This window comes from Podarcis liolepis (genome assembly GCF_965112155.1).
Source record: "Podarcis liolepis genome assembly, chromosome: 7".
Classification (NCBI taxonomy): Eukaryota; Metazoa; Chordata; class Lepidosauria; order Squamata; family Lacertidae; genus Podarcis; species Podarcis liolepis.
Genome location: NC_139561.1, coordinates 93347253 through 93370101, shown reverse-complemented (window position 1 = coordinate 93370101; position 22849 = coordinate 93347253). Strand labels below are relative to the sequence as shown.

The 22849-nt window shown below is 48.3% G+C and overlaps 2 protein-coding genes and 1 long non-coding RNA gene across 4 annotated transcripts in view; 2 read left to right on the top strand and 1 right to left on the bottom strand.

Annotated features, from left to right (window-relative positions):
* The window catches only part of LOC310712949, a 2318697-nt gene that overhangs the window by 78945 nt on the left and 2216903 nt on the right, over window positions 1-22849 (bottom strand). The gene's annotated exons all lie outside the window — the stretch shown is intronic.
* THAP8 (THAP domain containing 8) lies at window positions 1751-17133 on the top strand. The gene is made up of 4 exons (XM_083516267.1): window positions 1751-1998; window positions 5744-5936; window positions 10213-11247; window positions 14720-17133. The coding sequence occupies exons 1-4, from the start codon at window positions 1916-1918 to the stop codon at window positions 14864-14866; spliced, it is 1458 nt and encodes a 485-aa protein (XP_083372393.1). The 5' UTR covers window positions 1751-1915; the 3' UTR covers window positions 14867-17133.
* CLIP3 (CAP-Gly domain containing linker protein 3) overlaps window positions 20992-22849 on the top strand; it is a 36576-nt gene continuing 34718 nt past the window's right edge. Inside the window, exon 1 of one of the 2 annotated variants that reach the window (XM_083516241.1) lies at window positions 20992-21137. The gene's annotated coding sequence lies outside the window, so the exon portion shown is untranslated. The remainder of the gene's footprint in view (window positions 21138-22849) is intronic. The other variant, XM_083516243.1, reaches the window with a different exon arrangement.

The following is a 22849-nucleotide window of genomic DNA, read 5'->3' as shown; positions in this document are numbered from 1 at the left end:
TCGAATCTCAGCTAGCAACGACGCATGTTAATTTAATTAAAAATTTAAAATCTCATTTCCCCCTCATCTGAGACGCCTAATCTATTCGTTCGGCGGAATTGGCACTGCTATAGGTGCCACATAATGCCCTTTTTGTGTTTGTAACAACTAGCCGCGCCTACACTTTGGAACTCCCCGCCTCTTGACATCACTGGTCTCTTTGGGGCGCCTGCGAAAAGCATTCCTGTTTAGACAAGCCTCCCCAAATGCGCAGAAAGCCAATGCAAACTTTAATCCGTTTAAAAGCATTTTGACTTTTATATGCTTTAAAGCAGGGTTGTAAATTTTTCTTTATTACACCGACTTCTGCAAACTGCTTTGAGGTTTGTTTGTTTGTTTGTTTGTTTGTTTTCCAATCGAGCAGTGTGTAAATTTCGGGAGAATAATAATAATAATATATTAATTGTACCCCGCCCATCTGGCTGGGTTTCCCCAGCGACTCTGGGCGGCTTTCAACAAAGATGAAAAATACATTAAAATGTCACACATTAAAAACTTCCCTGCCTTCAGGGGAAAAGGGCGGCCTTCAGATGTCTTCTAAATGTTAGGTAGTTGTTTATCTCTTTGACATCTGATGGGATGAAACAGATCCGGCGAACAAGCGGCAAATTGCTCACCCGCCCATAAAAGAACTCGCCTGTTCACAGTGCAAGTTTAGAAATTAGAATTCAAAAAGAAAGGAAGAAATGTGTCTACTCAGAAGTAACTTCCACTGAGATCAGCGGGGCTTGCTCCCAGCTGACAGCCCCACGGAACTCAACAGGAATCACTTCTCAGTAGGAAAAAAACCTCTTTTTTGCTTTATAAAGTGTGTGCATGCGCGAGCGCACGTGTGCATTACTCTGCATTTCATGACGTTGCCTCCTGGGACTGTAATGGATCCGAGTCACGCGTGGTTTCCAGTTTCCGGGTTGCCTTTGGACGCCCAAACAAATCGGAATTACAGAATCGGATCATGGGATTGTAGAGCTGGAAAAGGTGCAGAGGGTCATCTGGTCCAACCCTCTGCAAAAATACCCGAGCAGCGGTCTTTCTACCTTACCCCCCCCCCAAAAAAAAACCAGGAGTTCTTTCTCTAACGCAGGACCATGTACCAGTTTACAAACTTTGAAAACGTTGGCAAACTTCTCAGAACCGCTTTCTGCAACTCAGACAAAGAGAGAGAAGCATAGGAAAGTGATAGGCAGAAAGGGCACGTGGAGTGAAGAGAATTAAAAGTGAATCCCATGTTTCCGGTTAAGGGAAGTTTTTAATGTTTGATGTATTTTAAATATTTTGTTGGAAGCCGCTCAGAGTGGCTGGGAAAACAAAGCCAAATGTGCGAGGTATAAATAATAATAATTATTATTATTATTAATTTCCCCACACGAAATAAAATCCCAAGTGGGGGGAAAAAAGCCCTCCTCTCTTGGCTTCTTGGACTCTCAACCTGTGGGACCCCAGATGTGGTTGAACTACAACTCCCATCACCCCTAGCTAGCAAGGCCAGAACTGAGGCATGATGGGAGTTGTAGTCCAACAACATGTGCCCAGGTTGAGAGCCACTGATTGGTTGAGAGCCTGCCATTGGCGTGGCCCACCGTTTCCCTATCTCTACCGTCTCACCCGCGTTGCCCCCACCCGCAGGGCCTCTGCTTTATTCCTATCTCTACGTTCCCACTCCGGGCGCGATTCCCCCGGATGCCGGCTTCCCGGGCCCCGGACGCGCGTGCGCGAGGGCGGGGTCTACGGGTCGGGAGGAGGGACCTGAAGGAGGGAGGCGCTGAGGCCGCGACGTCAACAACCGCCGGGCGCTTCTTCTTCTCCACAGGTGCTGCCGAGGCCGCGTGAGGGAAGCGCGGAGAGAGACGAGGAGGCGGCGTTGTCGTCGTCGGCCATGACCAAGTACTGCCGGGCGCCCAACTGCTGCAACTCGGCCAGGGAGCCGCGGACCGACAACCGGCGCCTCAGTTTCTACAAGTCAGTCAACTTTTGGGGGGAGGGGGGGAAGGGGGAGTTGGGGGGAGGGGCGTGACGTCACCGGGGAAAACAAGAACGCGGGGGGTTGTGACGTCGCGGGGCAGTGTTGTGACGACACGGGGGGGGGAGAAACGGGGCGCGCGCGCAGCCAGTGCCGGATTTATTTGTCCCCCCCGCCCCACCCCACCCAAATTATGAGTCTTTGTAAATTGTGTTTCTCAATGAAGTTTTTATTATTATTATTATTATTATTATTATTACTATTACTATTACTATTTCATTGCCAAATGCTAATGCGTTTGCATAATTCAGTTTGTTAGGAATTAAAAAAAAATCATTTTAAGTTAGAGCTTAATAATAATTTCGCTATTAATATACTACTTCTTAATTGTGTTTCACTATTAATAGACTTAATTGTATTTCAGTTCAACAGTTACTTTGGTAAAATGCATATTTTGTGATGTGCCAATGGCTTGAGATACCTATGAAGTCCATAAATTACCATATACAGTGGTACCTCAGGTTATATACGCTTCAGGTTACAGACTCCACTAATCCAGAAATAGTACCTTGGGTTAAGAACTTGGCTTCAGGATGAGAACAGAAATCATGTTCCGGCAACAGCGGGAGGCCCCATTAGCTAAAGTGGTACCTCAGGTTAAAAACAGTTTCAGGTTAAGAATGGACCTCCAGAATGAGTTCTTAACCCGAGGTACAGCTGTATTGCAACTGGGACACAACGGGGCCATTGCAAAATCTGCAGCAGATGCAACAGCGTTTGAGGCAACTGCGTGCAAAGTTTTGTGGGAATAAACAGGGTGGGCTCCTGAGAGAGCCTGTTTACTAATTAAGCACATTTCCAAGCTGCTTAATATTTTAAAATCTCAAAACCATTTTCCACCTCCGGAACGAATTAAGTACTTAACCCGAGGTACCACTGTATAGCGTATATTCAACACAAAAAACAGCAGCAATTTGTTGTGGACAAAGGACAGCTGGACATGTAAAGGACCCCATTTCCTTCAGGAGCTGATGGCCGCATTAAACCTCAATCTGGCCCTGCCTGCACGTGGGGAAGCCAAGGAAGTGGGGAGGGCACCCCCCTAAAGGTGTGGGTGGTGGTGGTGGGGATAGGGGGACCCCCCCGGTTGTGGGTGCTTTAAATCGGGCAACTTTCCCGAACCCAGGAGCCACACGTTTGGGGTCCCATTTCTTAATCTTTCTCCATATATTTTAGTTGGTGCCCCTGTTTCCACCCGCCCTGGATCAGGCCATGAGCCATTGGTGGGTTCCAGCCCACCAGTTGAAGACCAGTGCTTCAAATCATCATCATCATCATCATCATCATCATCATCATTATTTTGTTAATTGTATCCCGCCTATCTAACCGGGTTGCCCCAGCGCTCTGTGCAGCTACCAACATACATATAAAAACATTGCATATTAAAAAGCTTCTCTCTACAGGGCTGCCTTCAGGTGTCTTCTAATGTTTATATGGTTGCTCACCTCCTTAACATCTGATAAGAGGGTGTTCCACCATGCATCGAACTCCCGGCTGTAGCCTAGATACTTTGCTGTCTTGTTTGCATGACATCACGTTAAGCCCGCCTTTGCCAACCAGGTGCCAGCCTCAGGTGTTTTGGACTACAACCCCATTAGGAATTGTAGCCCAAAATTGCGTGGGGGGCGTCGCAGGCACCAGGTTGGTGTAACTGGCTTAACTCAGGCCTGCCAAGCTCAACATGTCAACACCGTATTATAATTTGTTTTTAAGACTGTGGTCCTTGGAAGGAAGGACGTCCCAGTACTTTTCCTCGAATTTCACTTCCTAGTAAGCAGTGTCCACAACTTCCACCACATGGGTTTTATTTATTTTCACCCAACCTGAGGAAGCCAGAAAGAGGAACCAGAATATGTGGTTATGCTTTGTAACACGGTCATGTTGCATACATCTCAAGCTGCTTTGGTTGCCCGTTTTTGCAGAAACACAAGATATCAGTACATTATTATTTAGTCTTTCATTTCTAGAGCTTCAGATACGGAATGTTAACCTTGGGGGTTGGCTCTTGAATGGATAGTGAGGAGCCCCCCCCCCTCCTTCTCAAAGGATTCTTTCAGGCAGCCTCCAGATTGCTTCACCCTCCTGTTATCTTCCTTCTTCTTAAATCCTGAATAGCTGCGTTTCTAAAGCCACTCAGTAGTTGCTAAGGCTACTTAATTCACTCTCTCCTTGATAATAGGAGACAAGCCAAACTAGATCAGACGTTGGTGATGGGTGGGGTGCTTGTTGCTTTTTGCATTTCTTTTGGAAGTGCAGGGTGGGACTAAATATGGACATTAGCCCTGGGGGAAGAATAGTTTAATCATCCTCTCTCTGCCCCCGCCTTGCTATTTTCCCAGTGTAAATCTTCCTCCCACCTCTTTTTTTCCAGTGGGACTATTGTAAGGGGGGAATTTACCTTGCTGGAAGCAGGGCAGGGTCAGGAAAGGAGTATCCTTCCCCCCCCCCAGCACTAAGGCTGTGTACATACCTACGCCTTTAAAGTACATTGAGAGAACATTCTTTCCCCCAAAGAATTCTGGGCATTGTAGAGTGTTATGGGTTGCTGAGAACTGTAACTCTGTGAGGGGTGAATTGCAGCGCACAGAATTTTTTTGAGGTGAAAGTATGTGTTTTGAGTGTTCTCTCAAGGTATAGTGTGTGCAGGGCCTATGATTCCGATCTGATTCACACTTGCGCACCCTGTGGCTGCTTTATAAATAAAAAGCAAAGAGATTGGATATTCAGTCACTCAGCTTGTCTCATTTGACTGTTAAGGTGTGCATGTCTCCCTTGTAAAATGAGGGTGTCCCACATCGTACTATGTATGTGTTTGACAAAAGGGTGGCCAGGTGTGTCAGTATATTTGTTTATTTGGCACCAGCCATGCACGTGCTGCCTTAAAAAGAACAAAAGGCAGCAGGCAGAGGCTGGCCCATAAGGGCAAGTATGGTTTTGCCCCACCAACCTTAGTCTGCCCTCAGCCAGCCAGCTATCATCTGCCTGTCTTCTAGCTTAAATCCAAGCCATCGAGTGGCACTGCTTTGCCAACTGCATCTTCTTTAGTCTCAGCATTGTCCTTGTAAAACTCAGCAGGGAGGAATCAAAGAGTTGGAAGAGACCACAAGGGCCATCGAGTCCACCCCCCTGCCAAGCAGGAAACACCATCAGAGCACTCCTGACATATGGTTGTCAAGCCTCTGCTTAAAGACCTCCAAAGCAGGAGACTCCACCACACTCCTTGGCAGCAAATTCCACTGTCAAACAGCTCTTACTGTCAGGAAGTTCTTCCTAATGTTTAGGTGGAATCTTCTTTCTTGTAGTTTGGATCCATTGCTCCGTGTCCGCTTCTCTGGAGCAGCAGAAAACAACCCTCTCCCTCCTCTATGTGACATCCTTTTATATATTTGAACATGGCTATCATATCACCCCTTAACCTCTCCTCTTCCAGGCTTCTCCAGGAGGATGGGGGCAAAACCAGAATTTTTTAGTTCTGCCTCTGCTTGCCTTCTGTCCGGGTAGACACCAGACACCCCTGGCGAAAGGACAGGTCCCTTCCCAAAAGACTTACACGCTAGAGAAGAAATTAGGGAGACCACAGGTGACCTGGAGGGGAATGGAGGCCTGGGCCAAACAGGGGAGGAACATGCATTTATTTCAGCTACAGGTGTGTAGACTTTGGCATTTATTCACTCCTCCACACAGGTTTCCTCTGCACAATCCCGAACGTCTCCAGCAATGGCTCTCCCAGATGAACCAGGAAAAGTGGGTCCCGACGAAACACCAGCACTTGTGCAGCGAGCACTTTGCCCCGTCCTGTTTTGAATACCGGTGGGGGGCGCGCTTCCTGAAGCCTGACGCTGTTCCCACCATCTTTCAGACCTCAGAAGGCTCGCTGGTGAGTGGTTGGTCACCTGCCAAGAAAGTATATTGGAGAATTGCCATTTTCCCAGCTGATGTTTTTGCTGGGTGGTGTATCAGTAGCTTAAGAACATACCAGAGGAGCAGGGGTCCTCTGGCCAAAAGCTGTGCCCATGTTTGCCTCTGGATATGTCTGCCTCTGGCACATGCCCCCCCCCCCCCCAGGAGGCTACTCCTTAAGCAACATGGCGCCTGGGCTGAAAAAGGTTCCTCAGCCCTAACATAGCATTCAAATAAAATCTGTTTGGAATTGGAGGCTTTTCTGTAGTAGATGCTCAGGTTGGGATACAGCAGTGAAAGAAAAAAGTGAGTTGGTAGCCGAAGAGTGTTTTTTTTCAATTGTATTTCATAAAATGTATACACTGCTTGATTGTAAAAGGGGGGGGATCCTCAAAGCAGTTTACAAAAAATGTATTGAAATTAACGAAAAGAATGTAAGATTTTCAAAGAGTTGAAACTAAAAACAGATTAAAACTTGCACCGGCTTTCTAAACATCTGGGTAGGCTTGTCTAAGCACAAATGTTTCTAGCAAGGGAAAGTGCCAGCCTGATATCAATGGGTGTTAAGTCATTTTGGTTGTGCGCTCAAATTTAGCAGCCGACAAACCCACAGCGGATGGCTGGTTAAATTTCAGAGTGGGCCTGGTCATGTTATTATCCCATGTTAAATCTCTCCACCTTTGTGTTTGGGAGATTCACTTGCTGATGACAGAAGTTCAGTCTACTGGATCCTTGCATGCCTCTTTGCTCTCACAAACTGTTTACGCTGATAGCACTAGTTAGATGCAGCCTGCTTTCTAGAACTGCCCCCCCCCCTTGGTGGCTGCTATATATATATCTCAGCTGCGCAGCATCTTGGACTTGGATCCGAGAGCAAACAAACCTTTGCCATGTGATTTGTAACACAGAATAATAAACACCACAGAGTATTGGGTTAAGAGGTGGATTTGTGTATGTTCCACTGCTGGGAGCATGTTTTGAGGGTAATAACCGCTGTGTGCACACAGCAAAGCAGTTAATGCCACATGTCCTAAAACACTGGACTATGTCAGGGGAAGATCAAAGGCTGGCTGAAGAGGGACCAAAGCCCTGAGTGTAGAATGATGCCCTGATCTTTTCCTTCGTTACTCAGGTTCTGCGCTCCACATGCTGCAGCATTGTAGAAATGTCCGCATTTATTTGAAACACTTTTACCTGGCTCTTTGTGAGATGAGTGATGGACAAAACGGTCCCTGCCCCACAGGCTTACAATCTTAATAACGGGACACAAAATGGAAAAGAGCTAGGGTAGGGAAGCGAAGAGGCATTGGTTCTTAAGTTTACGCAGTTCTTATAAATGACCAGCTTAAATATAAAATGGCTGAGGGAGAGGAGCAGAGCTAGCTGAGTGGCGCTGCTTTCTCATCTCTTCCTGTGCTGCAGACTGATGGAATGTTTTGGTCTCTCTCCCCTGTCCCCGTCCCCCCCCCCCCATTCCTCTGTGGGCTCCTGTAATGGGTGACCTGGAGTAAGAGTCCTAAAACTGGAGAGGAGGAGTATCATCTGGCTGATAATGCTTAGCCTCTAAATAGTGCTCTTTCAGTGCTTAAGGTACACATTTTCAGCTATCCCTAATGAAAACCTCTGCAACATATGAGCATTATTGTCAAGGCCTTACTGACTATCTAGAAGAAAGGCAAAGCCATCTCCCAGGTGTCAGTTGGATGTCTTGCTTTCTGAAGCACCATATGACAGGCGGGCACCAGCTCTGTCCCATGTGGTCATGCTGCCCTTAGAGGCAAAAACACAGTGTGAATTTGGCTGGGAAGGAGGTGGTGGCAGTGGTGGCAAACTCGTCTCCTGGCAAACAAAGGCCAGACAAAACCCATGGATTCCTGGTCACTGTCCTCAAACAATATGGGATTACTTGGGCTGCAGGTACACCACATATTTAAAGCACGTTATCTGCGCCAAAGAATCCTGGGAAATGTAGTTTATCCCTCACAGTTTACTACTCCCAGCCCCTGTAACAGACCACAGTGCCCAGGATTCTTTGGGAGAAGTCGTGTGCTCTAAATGTACGATGTATAAGAATGGATTGGCTGCCTGCTGGGTTTGTAGCTCTGGTGGCATTTGGACTGGGCGCTTCTCAGCTCACACCGAAGTTCTCCACCCCCCTCTGGCATTGTAGCAGTGCAGCAATCCAGCAGCCTAGATGTGGTCGGGAATGGTCTGCTAGCAGCAGAGGAAAGGCTGGGAGACCCCCCTCCATTGGCTCTTTATCACCGTAACCTACCCCTGGGTAAAGGGCAGATAAGAAATTGCATGAATAAGTCGCCCTTTGGTTCCTCAGAAACCATTCTATTCAGGGCATGAGGCGTTGATGTAGCTTTATGTAGAGCTAGTGCAGGCTTCCTCAAACTCGGCCCTCCAGCTGTGTGGGGACTACAACTCCCATCATCCCATCAGGGATGATGGGAATTGTAGTCCCCAAACAGCTGAAGGGCTGAGTTTGGGGATGCCTGAGCTGGTCCTTGAATTTCCAAAGAACATAAGAGCCTTCTGGATCAGGCCGATGGCCCCTGTAGCCCAGCACCCTGTTCTCACAGTGGCCAACCAAATGCAAGCAGGATTTCCAGCACAAGAGAACTTTCCCCTCCTGTTGTTTCCAGCAACTGATATTCAGAAGCATTGCTGCCTCCCAGCTGTGGTGGCACAGCAGAGCCATAATGGCTAGTAGCCAGAACTAGGCCTGTCCTCCTCCATCAATCTTCTCTTGAAGCCGTCCGCGTTGGTTGCAGTGCTCGTCTGTTGCATCAGAGAGTCTTGTGGTACCTTCAGGCCCAGCACATTGGGTTTTTGTTGTTGTTTTTGTTGTTTGTCTTGCGTCGGTCTTATGCCGCAATAAATCTGTTTAGTCTATTTTAAGGCACCACAAGACTTTTTGTGGTTAGTGCTTGAATGTGCTTCTTCCCCTGTTCTCTCATCTCTTTTTCAATCTGTATCTTGCCTCTTAGACTAAACCTGTGAGCAAAGGCTGTGGGGTGTTCTTGCCATCTTTGCACAGCTCATAGGAAATATCAGGCACTGGGGAAGTGTAGCAGGAACCCCCCCCCCCCGTCATTCAGTTTGTACAAACTTCACACACACTCACACTCACACACTACATACACTACGCTTCTGTTATGAATCCATAGAAAAATCAACCATACATCGGATTTGCACTGTTCCACTTTTATTTTACTCCATGAAGGAAGGACTACAAAATGGGGAAGGTTTGATACAGGGCAGCCATAATCCCTTGAGCATCCCAGCACATCCACAGGAGCCCTGCCCAGTCGCTATGCCAACCCTGATGGTCTCAGACAGAAGACCATCAACAACACAACGGACTGCATACATGAGGACTATAACAAAAGAACAGTGATTGGATTCCCGCTCAGGGGGCAGGAAACTGTGACTACCTTTTGTCTCCTGAAAAGGACTCATGGGGAGGGGGAAAAGGGAACCAGCCAGGTGACAGGACACTCAGGTTACCACCACCACCCCTCCCTCAACCCCTCCTTTCTGTGATGTAGGTATGATGTTTCTGGGGGTGGTCTTGATCTACAGGGTGGCAATTTCAAAAGTTTTTATAAGGTCTTGCACACCATCTTTCTGGGTCCCTCCTCTCTCCTGCAGGTGAGGGGAACACCCTGTTGCAACAATTCAATAAAGGCCAAGCCTACAGGCTGCTGATTTGCTCCAATTTACTCTGGTTGGTGTCTTTACTTTTTGTCCAAGGGAGCCCTCAGATTTTTCCGGTAACAGAAGGAACGCAATGTGGGGTTCAGGGCCTCCTCTTGTCTCGCTCACCTTGTGTGGGAATCGGTAGCCCTGCACACCTCCCTCCCTTCCCTTCCCTTCCCTTCCCTCCCCCTCCCCTTTTTATGAAGATTACCCGCTCTGGGATGCCACAGCTAATTCTCCCCTGGTCTCCTTGCAGGCCCAAATAAGACTAATTCAGCCAGCTAGCCCTGGTGATCATCTAATGTTTATTGGATGGATTTCCCCCCTAAATTGATTTTTGAATTCTGAATTTATTGTTATTCATGTTTTATACTGTATTTTATGCTGTTTTTGTTGCATCAATTAAGTGTTTTAAATTTGTTGTTAGCGGCCCTGAGCCTGTTTTTTTGAACCGGGAAGGGCAGGGTATAAATAAAAATTTATAATTATTATTATTTATTATCTTGCAAGGACAGCTGCTCATTTGTCTGCTTTCTCTTTTGCAGAAGAGGGAAAGCCCGGCCAGGCCTTCCTCCGATGTCCCAGCTAAGAAGCTCATCATTGAATGCCAAGGAGAGAGGAGCATGCCGGGACCCCAAGCCATAAGCCACCCTGAGCCCAACGCCCTGGAAACGCTTGCCATCGCCATTGACCCCAGCGTGGCAGCTGCCCCGATCTACGTGGAGACCCAGTCCTCCGCCTCAGACTTCCCTGCCCTCTCAGGGCCCTTGGTCGGGGCTGTGAACCTGCTGCCTTTGGTCCAAATCGTGGAGCCCCTCAAGGCTGTGACGCTGACTGTGTCTTCCCCGGTTGATGCCAGCCAGCCTCTCCCAGACCGGGTGGAGCAACAGGTGGTTGACTTCTTGGCCTCGCTGCCGCCGGCGACCCTAGAAGCTACGCCGGGCTTGTCCAGGGGGGCCTCTGAGCCCTTTTGTGCAGAGGTGGCCGTGCCCTGTGAGGTGGTGGCGAGTGCCAACCAGCCGCCGCTCCAGGCCCTGATGGCCGACCCAGCCATGGCTCCGGAGCAAGGGGCGCTCATCATCGAGAATGTCTCCATCGAGCCGTTTCTGGAGACTGACCCCTCCGCCGCCGCCGTCCTGCGCTCCCTGCAGGAGCCGCCCGCCGAGGTGGTGGCGTACTTCGAGACCATCCCGACGGCGCCCATCACGGCCGCCGCCGCTTCCGGCGTGACCCCCCCAGAGACGGTGCTGTCCTCCGCCCTGAGCCTCCCCATTGTCTCCACCGTCCCCATCGTCTCCAACCAGGCGCCTCCGAAGGTCCCCCCGGCGGAAGAGGAGAAGCTGGAGGAGCTGAGCTCGGCCGAGTCCTTGGAGGAGCAGCTGGAGGAGCACCGCTATCACAAGCACGAGGGGGCGACCTCGGAGCTCGTGGAGGTGGTGATGGGCCTTCAGAAGAAGGTGAAGGTTCTCCAGCAGAGGCACCGCCGGCACTGCGCCAAGCTGGAGGCCATGGAAGGGGTGGTGGAGCAGCTGCGGAAGGAGAACCTGGTGTCCGAGGAGAAGCTGAAGCTGCTGGAAATGGTAAGCTGGCTTTGCAGGGCGGCTGGTCTCCTTGGGCTGCAGGAGAGAGGCAAGCCCGGGTCGGAGATCAGGTCCGCCGGGATTTCTCAGCTTCTGCGTTTTCCTCTTTAAGCATGAAGCTTCTAGGCCTCATGAGTACAGGGGGCAGTTGGGAATATATATAAAAGGGAAGAACCTGGAAATAATCGAGGAAGGTAAGTAATGGGTTTTGTGGCAGGGGGTTCTTTTTAAAACACACACACATAAGTTTTCCAATTTAATAATAATAATAATAATAAAATTATTTATACCCCGCCCATCTGGCTGAGTTTCCCCAGCCACTCTGGGCAACTCCCAATAGAATATTAAAAACACAATAAATACATCAAACATCAACAACTTCCTTATACAGGGTTGCCTTCTGATGTCTTCTAAAGGTTGCATAATCATTTCCTTGACATCTGGTGGGAGGGCGTTCCACAGGGCTGGCGCCACCACCGAGAAGGCCCTCTGCCTGGTTCCCTGTAACCTCACTTCTCGCAGGGAGGGAACTGCCAGAAGGCCCTCAGGGCTGGACCTTATTGTCCGAGCTGAATGATGGGGGTGGAGACACTCCTTCAGGTATACAGGACCGAGGCCGTTTAATCCAATAAAGGCCACATTAAAAACATTCCGAATTATAGAATAATAAAACATTCCAAATATTAAGCCAAATCATAAATCTTTGTTTCACTTCCTACGCTCTGAGGCTGGAGGATTGCCAGCACCTCACATTTGCGCTGCTTTCTTAATTAGTCCATGCGGTTCTTATAAATCAATCCGATGTTAATCCTTTGTTCGTTTTCACAGCCTCTGAGTTCGTCCCGCAAGCGAGTTATATCAAAACAGTATGTTTCTGTGTGGGTGTTTCTTTTCTTCCATGTCTTTCACTTTCACTTCTCCATGCCTGTATTATCCAATACGACACGTCCCAAAATGGAGGAAATCTGGCTTTCTGCCCATTGTTCCAGGCATAAGTCCAAACCTCTTTGTTTCATCTCATACCAGAACAGATAAGCCTGTACTTTGGCTAGAAGCCTCAATTCCTATCTTCCGCTCTTAACAGTCCATCAAAATTAATTGCAGATTCATATATCTTTTCCACACAGTTAATAATTAGATCAAAATTATATCAGTATCACAGTACAGTACCATCTCGCTTGTGTACATAATCAATTGGTAATAATAATAATAATAATAATAATAATAATAATAATAATAATAATAATAATAATTTATTCCCTGGGCAGAGCCGGGCTCAGGGTGGCTAACATCAATAAAATTTCAGTAAAAGCATAATAAGGAAAAAAAGAAAAAGAAAAAAAAATTTAAAATACAGGTTAAAATGCAATTTAAAATGAAGCCTCATTTTAAAAGTCAAACTTTCAGACTTTCCAGGGGGATTTGCCAAGTTAAGTACCAAATACGCAATATATCAAAAAGAAACAAAGGAGGCTCACCCCCTCTTCCCGTTCCGACATACCAGTACCATAATAAAGATAGTCTCTCTTCCATGGGTTTTGGTGGGGGGTTCTTTCCTTGGTGAGGGCATGTGTTGAATGGTCCTCCTGTTCCCCTGCCCAACCTTGAGCTAAAGGTTCTGCAGCTGTTATCCACGATAGAGCCTCCAGTTTCAGGGGCAGTCTAGCTCACAGTCGCATCCAGAAGCAAGATGGCGGACGAGACGAAGCCCCTTTGGCCTGCTCCAGCAAAACCACCCTTGCATTTTTAGCAAGGTCTGCCCGTTTCGCTTAAACATCTTAAACATGTTGCCTAGTCTTGGCTTGTACATTCATTTCAACAACTTACAGGCCACGTAATTGCAGAGGGTTGGACTAGATGACCCTCTGGAGCCCTTCCAGGTCTACAGTTCTGTAATTCTATGAACCATAGCTCCACAGTAGAGCATCTGCTTTGCATGCAGAAGAGCGCTTCTGGATCAGGCCAGTCGCTCACGTAGTCCAGCATCCTGTTATCAAAGCGCCCAATCAGAAGCCTATTATGGGATGCCTGCAAGCAGGACCCGCGTGCGAGAGCCCTTTCCCCTCTTGTGGTCAGCAACTGATTGCAGAAGCACTGCTGTGTCTGACAGTTTTATTGCTGTAAACAGCTGGTTATCTCCCGCTTGGACTACTGCAATGCGCTCTACGTTGGGCTACCTTTGAAGGTGACCCGGAAACTACAACTAATCCAGAATGCAGCAGCCAGACTGGTGACTGGGAACAGCTGCCGAGACTACATAACACCGGTCTTGAAAGACCTACATTGGCTCCCAGTACGTTTCCGAGCACAATTCAAAGTGTTGGTGCTGACCTTGAAAGCCCTAAACGGCCTCGGTCCAGTATACCTGAAGGAGCGTCTCCACCTCCATCGTTCTACCCGGACACTGAGGTCCAGCACCGAGGGCCTTCTGGCGGTTCCCTCACTGCGAGAAGCCAAGTTACAGGGAACCAGGCAGAGGGCCTTCTCGGTAGTGGCGCCCTCCCTGTGGAATGCCCTCCCACCAGATGTCAAAGAGAACAACAACTACCAGAGTTTTAGAAGACATCTGAAGGCAGCCCTGTTTAGGGAAGCTTTTAATGTTTGATGTATCATAGTATTTTAATATTCTTTTGGAAGCCGCCCAGAGTGGCTGGGGAAACCCAGCCAGATGGGCGGGGTATAAATAATAAATTATTATTATTATTATTATTATTATTATTATTATTATTATTATTAAATGAATATTTATCTAGTGACACAGTGATATGCAGATATTTTCCTAAATGAATAAACCAACAAGGTGTCGAGGAACCTCTTATTTTTTATTTTTTATTGGAAGTTTTATTTACAACATAACATAAACCCCCCCAATACAGAAATCCACCCTCATTAAACGTGAACATAACATACAGTGAGCATAACATACAACAATACAAACAACCAAATAAAAGACTTCCTTTATCCTGTATCTGGCCTCCTTATTTACTCCTTATAAGCTGTTTCCTTTATGAATAATTATTAAGATTTTTCTAATTATAACTTTAATATCCACAAAGTCTCCTGCAGACATTAATCGAAACAAGTCCAGGTATGTATTTTAGGGCCCTGTTTTGCGAAGTATTCTCTGCATTTCCCGCGTGCTTTTCGAAACTCTTGTCTAGTGTGATCTCCAATTGCCTCTGTTAATCTAGCCAGTTCAATATACTCTTAACAGTTTGTCTTGCCATTCCTTTTTTGTTGGCACAGTTTCTTTTTTCCAGTTTTTAGCAATTAGGATCCTTCCCGCTCCTGTGGCATAGAGGAATATTTTCTGATCTTCCCTTGCTATACCTGTGTCCGTTATCCCTAGTAGAAAAGCTTCTGTATTTTTCATAAAGTTAAACATTTTTTTAAGCTCGCCATATACTATATTCCAGAAGCTTCCTTCGGGAACCCTCTTAACCTCTCCCACTCTGTTCTTCCCCTCACTCAGGCCTGCCTACAGTCCAGCACTCTTGTGCCTGAAGCCGGCGCTGCTGTGGCCATCATCTGCCAGGACAATGACCAGGCGCTGGTCTACGCCGTGCCCCAGCTCCCGGAAGAAGGGAACGAGACCATCATCCACGTGGAGGAGCAGTGATCTCGGAGGCGGCAGAGGGCAGTCGGGAGCCAACCCTCGTTGCGTTCCATTTGGCCAAAGGCACCCGTCAGGGAGGGTCCCGGCGCCTACGTCTTTCGGCTGCAAGAATCTCAGGCCTGGTGCCACCAGGCCTCTTCTGATCTCAGCTGCCTAACCCGATGGCCTTATTGCGACGGCACCTTATTTTGCGGGAAAGTTGCCTGAAATAATTGTACATAAAAATTGTCTGGGTGGGGGGAATTGAGCCACTGTGTGTGTGTGCGTGTGTGTGTTTGCCTTCTCTTCTGCGCCTGAGCCTCGAAGCTGCTGCCGCCGCTGCCTCGTTCGTCGTGATAACCGCTGCTTGGTGTGAGCCAGACTGTCCTTGCCAGCTTGCTTTGCTAGCAAGGCACAGGCAAGGGCGGACAGGCCCATCTTGGCGGCTGAACTGCTGTACTGCTTTTTGGGCACCTGAAATTGCCACACTTTGATGTTGGGCTCTCCTAGGTGCCTTTCTAAAGGGCTCAGCTTCAGGGCATATCTCTCTCTTTCTCTCTCTCTCTGTGTGAGAGAGAATTGCCCCCTCTCTCTTCCTGCTTCCAGCAGAACTTAGTGCACAGACGGCTGGTATCTCTGCACTCTCCACACTAATCTGAAGGCAAAAGTATTTGCTACTTGTCCCCATAGACCTTTCATACCTGGGCACTTGTGGGATCATAAGGCCAGCCAATGCCTGGGAGCAGGTGGTATCCATACAAGGAGGGGGTTGAGAGAGGAGCAGAAAGGAATCTCTCACACACACCCTTTGTGGAGAACATGTAGTGGAAGCTGTTCACAAGAGGCCGTGATGAATGGCAATCCCACATGCGCGCCTGCTACAAAAGCGAGATTGAAACCAGATCAGTACATGAGAGAGCTGAGCTGCGAAAGTGTTTTGAGCATTCCAAGAGACTCATTTTCATCTTTTCAGCTGCTTGGCAGATTGCGTAGTAACGGAATCGTTTCAGATCCAACGCTTGTGCTTGCGTCGACCTATTGCAGCTCCTTGCGATCTCTTGAAAAGCGATTCTGTTCAGTCGAGTAGTTCAAACAGGCCACGTCTGGCTGAAGGTGAAGGCTCGGTAGGGAGATTGTAGGGAGCAGCCTGTCTCAACCGTCTTAATCTTGCAAACTTCAGGGAAGTGCCAGCATGGTGCACTTCAAAACGTTGGAAGGCCTGCATTTGACAACAAAGCCTCCATAACTTACAGCACAACCACGGAGGTCTACCTATTCCTGAGCCCCACTTGGGTATTTAAATTCCTCGCATGGGCGAGGAGGTTGAGGATCTCCACCCCCATTGCCTCCCCACAGGGTGGAGAGCCAAACATCTGCAGCAGAGAGCCTGTTCTGCTTATGTAACCCCCCCCCCTTTTTCCGGAGATCTAGAACCCTGGAAGACCAGGATTCTAGAATCCACAGAAAGCCTTTCAGCACGTGGAAGGCAATAGTGCCAGCTGCAGGGAACATGATGGAGGGCACTATCCCCGTGGCCCCATCCCGTTCTCCCCCTCACGTGATGCTGCCAGCAGGGTAGGGGAAAGCTTTGGCAGGAAGCGTAGCTGGTTTGGCTAGGGCTGTTGTTTCCTGCTAAGGACCCATTGCTACGCTGAATGCGTTCTGCGTCCTTGCTGGTTCAGATGGAAGATCCCCTCTAGTCCTTGGTCATGCTTCCCACGGTGACTTGCCAGGCTGCCAGTGGGGCTTGAAGGTAAATAGTCCCCCTGCCCCACAAGCAGTGCTCAGTGGCAGATTCTCCCATTAGCAGATGTTGCTTCCCTACGTCACTCTCATGTCGTCAGGGATGATAGTGGGAGGCTTTACAAGAATGCCTGCTTCTCCTTGGGTTCCTCTGTCTTCTATCTAGACTCCTTTCATCGTTTCTTTGAGGATGTCCTCTTGCGGCTACCATCTTAGGTTTTCTTTTCATACAGTATTTTTGTCCCATAGCCAGCCAAATAAAGAGTTGTTTCGAGTTTGTGAGTGAGTGGGTGTTATGGTAAATCCTCCTTTTAAAAAAATGTTATTAAGGTTTTGCTTTTTTAAAAAAACAACAACACGGGTCTCTGTAATTGAAAGTTAATCCAGGAGTAGGAGGAAAGGCTGAAAAACAAAACATGACAATGTGATTGTAGATCTTGGTGAGGGGCAGAAACTGACGGTGGGAAGAACCTCACTGGGGGTGGTGGGGGTGATAACAGTGCTGTAATACAAAAAAAATTACCCTAATAAATGGAATATTGGAAAAACGGAGCAACGGTTGAGAATCCTTCTGTAAGTGGAAGCTTTGGCTGTGTTAGAACTTGGAAGAATTGAATGCCTGTCCTTGGATACCCCCCCCAAAAAAAATCCCAAAGGAAAGGTTGGAATTGGTGGCCCAAGTTGTATTGGATGTTAGAATTCTTTGGGAGAGTACAGAATGCTATGCCTGGATTTTATTTTTTTTATATTTTATTTATATCCCATCTTTCCCCCAAGGAGCGCTCGGTGGCTTGCATGGCTGTCCTCTTCTGCAATTAACCCCCAAAACAATCCTGCGAGGTTAGGCTGAGAGCGTCTCTGCCCAAGGTCACCCATTGAGCCTCATTGCTGGGGGGGCGGATTTGAGCCCCGGTCTTCCAGGTCCTGGTCCAGCACGCTGACCACTATATCACACTGACACTCAGGGAACTTGCCTTCACTTTAAAACAAGCCGGACGCTTTTTAAATAAGCGGGGTTGGCCTAGATAGCCTCTGGGGGTCCCTTCCAGCTCCTCAATTCCACGATTCTATGTGAAAGGAGCCTCAGGTTGGTGAAGAGGCTGTTCTAATGGGCAGGAAGCCCTGCCTCTCGCTGCTCCCTCTGCAAACCACTGTCGGGTTGTGATGATTTCACTTACGTTCACGCACTACAAGGAAGGAAGCCCTCTTAGCGTAGCTTGGCATTTAATTGCTCCCTTTTTGGCTACTCAAAAGAGCCTGATGGATCCCTGAACGGCTGCACACTCAACATCTTTCGTATCCGTTTCTCCATGCCAGTCCCGTTTTAATTACCAGCATACCATTTTATAGATACGGCAAGCGTAAAAAGGTTGGAGACTCTGAGTAGACGTTTCTGAAGTTGATTTGTGGTAATGGCTCCTTCGCTGCCAACTGAATTCCTGGCAAAACCTTGACTGTTGTCCCAGCTGGAGGGGAAACGGATGTGTTTGGGCAGAGTCTTCAGATGGGGCCACTTTGCCACTGCTCTCAACATCTGTAGCATGGGTAGGCAAACTAAGGCCCAGGGGCCGGATCCGGCCCAATCGCCTTCTAAATCCGGCCCGCGAATCTGTGTTTTTACATGAGTAGAAAGTGTCCTTTTATTTAAAATGCATCTCTGGGTTATTTGTGGGGCATAGGAATTCGTTCATTTCCCCCCAAAAAATATAGTCTGGATCCCCACAAGGTCTGTGGAAGAGTGGACTGGCCCCCTGCTGAAAACGTTTGCTGACCCCTGATCTGTAGCCTGACGGTGGTAATTAGAGACCTTGGACAGCAACCCTGAGGTTCAGCCATAGCTGTACCACTGGGGAACATGCGCACATGAATATTATTCATATATATAATCCAGTGCTGGATTTATGTATAAGCTAAGCAAGCTATAGTTTAGGGCCCCACTCTCTTAGGGCCCCCCCAAAAAATTAAAGGGGGAAAAACTGGATGTACATTTCCAAAATACAAGGTAAAAAATAAAATAAGATCTTCATACAGCAACAGTGGCAAATGGCTTTAGATCCCTATGAGGTCTATAAATTACTATACAGCATATATTCAACACAAAAAACAGTGACAATTTGTTCTTGGCAAAGGACAGTTGGACATATAAAGGGCCCCATTACCTTCAGTAGTTTAGGGCCTCATCAAACCAAAATCCGGCCCTGATCTAATCCCACTTTTCCTCCAGAATCAGCATACAAGCCGGTCTGCAAAAATAAAAAGAAATGCAGATAATACAAGGCTAGAAATAAATGAGGATGATTCTAAGGTAGATCGGTTTCCTATGGAATGAAACAATTTATTTTTTAAAAAAGTATATTAAAATGCAGACAGTTAAACCCACAAGCCCCAGTACTACAGCCCAGTATGAAGTGAGAAGCGGATGGCATGTTGGAGCACTCCAGAACACTGTGTGCATCCTTACAACACATCCTTGTAAAATACAATGTGCAAATGTGAATTGGTTAGAGTACACGAAAACAAATTGCGGTACTAGAAGGCTCTGCATTAAACGTAAATTACAATGCAAGTACAATGAGAAGAATTGGAAGTCTTTTATTTAGAAATTCAATGTGGCCTAGGACCCACATACCTACAGGACCACCTCTCCTGGTATGTCCCACGGAGGACCTTAAGGTCCACAAATGACAACATTTTGGAGGTCCCAGGTCACAAGGTGGTTAGATTGGTCTCAACTAGGGCCAGGGCCTTTTCAGCACTGGCCCCGACTTGGTGGAACGCTCTGACACAAGAGACTGGGGCCCTGCGGGACTTGACATCTTTCCGCAGGTCCTGCAAGATGGAGCCGTTCCGCCTGGCCTTTGGTTTGGACTCAGTCTGACCCTTATGTTTCCCTCCCCTTGTGGTCTTGATTTATCGGCTACTTTAAAACAAGGCTGCATTTTAAATTTCATTTTAAGCTGTATTTAAATTGGTGGGTTCCCCCCCCCCCCATTATGATTTTACTGTAATTTTGCAGGCATTAGCCGCCCTGAGCCCGGCTCTGACCGGGGAGGGCAGGGTATAAATAAAAAATATTATTATTATTATTATTAATGAACAATTGTAAAGGTAAAGGGACCCCTGACCATTAGGTCCAGTCGTGACCGACTCTGGGGTTGCGGTGCTCATCTTGCTTTATTGGCCGAGGGAGCCGGCGTTCAGCTTCCTTCCAGGTCCTGTGGCCAGCATGACTAAGCCGCTTCTGGCGAACCAGAGCAGTGCACGTAAACGCCGTTTGCCTTCCTGCCGGAGTGGTACCTATTTATCTACTTGCACTTTTGACGTGCTTTCGAACTGCTAGGTTGGCAGGAGCAGGGACCGAGCAACGGGAGCTCACCTCATTGCGGGGATTTGAACCGCCGACCTTCTGATCGGCAAGTCCTAGGCTCTGTGGTTTAACCCACAGCGCCACCGGCGTCCCTAATGAACGGTTGTAAATAATGCAAATTCTTGTTTTGTAGGTGTGTGTTCCCCCCTTCTTTTCTTTTCTTGTCTTAATCTTTTCTCTTTATGTATGTACAGTGGTACCTCGGGTTAAGAACTTAATTCGTTCCAGAGGTCTGTTCTTAACCTGAAACTGTACTTAACCTGAAGCACCACTTTAGCTAATGGGGCCACGCAATTTCTGTTCTCATCCTGAAGCAAAGTTCTTAACCTGAAGCACTATTTCTGGGTTGTTGTTGTATAGTCATGTCCACCTCTTCGTGACCCCCTGGACCAGAGCACGCCAGGCACTCCTGTCTTCCGCTGCCTCCTGCAGTTTGGTCCAACTCATGCTGGTAGCTTCGAGAAAACTGTCCCACCATCTTGTCCTCTGTCGTCCCCTTCTCCTTGTGCCCTCCATCTTTCCCAGCATCAGGGTCTTTTCCAGGGAGTCTTCTCTTCTCATGAGGTGGCCAAAGTCTTGGAGCCTCAGCTTCAGGATCTGTCCTTCCCGTAGCACTCAGGGCTGATTTCCTTCAGAATGGAGAGGTTGGATCTTCTTGCAGTCCATGGGACTCTCAAGAGTCTCCTCCAGCACCATAATTCAAAAGCATCCATTCTTCGGCAATCAGCCTTCTTTATGGTCCAGCTCTCACTTCCATACATCACTACTGGGAAAACCAGAGCTTGAACTATACGGACCTTGGTCGGCAAGATTTCTGGGTTAGTGGGCTGTATATATATATTTGTATTTTAATTCAATAAAGATGATTAAAAAAGAAACAACAACAACAACAAAATAAACCAGCCCTGGGAGGTTGGCCACCCTGGGAGGTTGCCTGAGCTTGCAGCGGTGAAGGGATCCGACCCCGGGACTTTCCCCTTTCCCCCCTCCCTCTCCGCCAAGGAGGCGGGCCGAGCATCCCTCCGTCTGGTGCTGATGCTGCGCGCGGGGGGCGGCGCCTGAGCGTTGCTGCTGCCTCCATTCCGCTCTGCGCGCGTCTCCATCCCCGTCTCCATCCCCGTCGCCCCAGAGGCCGGAGGGCGCGCAGCAAAGGCCCCCTCGGAGGGGACGCCAGCCTCCCACAAGGTAGGTGATGGGGGGCTGGGGGGGAGCCCTATCCATCCCTCCCTCCCCACAGCGGAGGGGGAGGCAGGCAGCCATCTCTGGGCGGGGGGAGATCTCGGGCCCGGCCCCTCCATCCAGACCTTCAAAGATGCAAACCCCGCACCTGCGCCACCAAGTCCAGATGCTCCCCATCTCCGTCCTTCCCCCCCAAAAAAATACAAGCTCCGCCCCTCATCCTCACGGCTACCTGTTCTCCTTAGACCCCCCCAACGCATCCCTGTATCCAACCCTCCTTCCCAGCCACGCACACCTGAACCCCCCCCCCATCTCTAATCTGCCCAACCCTCCTCCCTTTCCGGTTTTTCCCATCGCGCCCCATCTCCATTCCCAGTTGCACCTCGCAGTGGATCGCATCCATCACTGTAGACCCCATCCTGACACCCCACCCTCCGTATTCCAGCACCCTGCCCTTCTCCACAACACACAACACACCTATTTGTGGCTCCAGAATCACACCCGTTTCCATCACCTGGGGTAGAGGCCACACCCTATTATTATTATTATTATTATTATTATTATTATTATTACTACCACTATTTGACGGGCATCTGCAACTGACATATTGCCATATCCCCCATAATCCCTCTGGTCTGCCCTCTGCCTCGCTCACACCCATCTTCCACTCCTTGTAAACAGCACCTTCCAGTGGGGTCCCCACCCAAAGCACCCCATTTCCCTCCTGTATTTGCCACCCTCTCTCCCCCCAGCGGCTTTCTAGGCCGCCTCCTGGCATTCCTTTTCCTTCCAGATATTTGCTTGCCTAAAAACAACACGGCCATTTCCCTTCTGTCCCCACCCCCTAGAACTGCCTGTCAAGACGGGCGAACCATCCCTGAATATCTTTGACAGCCTCTGAAGGCTGCAGGTTCTAGCTAGATGGAGAACTAAAAGGCAGTGTTCCTACGTTAATCCCTTGCATGCTTACTCAGAAGTAGGCTCCACTGTCTCCAGCAGGGCTTACTCCCCAGTAAGTGTGTTGCACAAGCAATTATACAACCATGCTGCAGCTAAACACTGTCCCAACACATTCTCAAGATGCTATTTTAAACAGTTTCTTTGAGCTTAGTTGTATATTTTGCTTTGGCATGGGGCCGGGTCTCTTGCCTAGTAAATGAAGAAAACCAGGCCAGCTGGGTGTGGGGAAGTGTTGTGCAATGGTTAGAGTTTCAGACGAGGAACTGGGAGGCCTGGATTCGAATCCTTGTTAAGCCACGGAGGCTGATCCTTGGGCCGCATACTGTGTCTCAGCCTATCCTACCTCACAGGGGGGTTGTGTGAGGATAAAATGGGGAGGAGAAGGACCGTGTATGTAGGTACTGTGAGCTCCTTGAAGGAAAGGTATATAGGTAATCATTAATTCAAACAAATGAATAAATGTGGAAGGGGAGTTGATTGAGAATCACCAGTACACAAGCATGTCTCTGTTTTAATCTGTGAAACCTAAGGCACATGCAGCCAAACTTCCTCTATAAACCCTTAAAGACAGGGATTTTTTTTAAAAAAAATAAATCCTTGGCAAATAAAGGGTGCTTCTGGGCATGTGTTTATTATGGGATGGATGCTCCTCATATGTGGACAATTTTGCAGAGTCTGCACAGCATCCTTGGCATCTAAATGCCAGCCCATAACCTCCCCCCCCCCACCGGCCCACACAAATTTAATCGGGATTTACC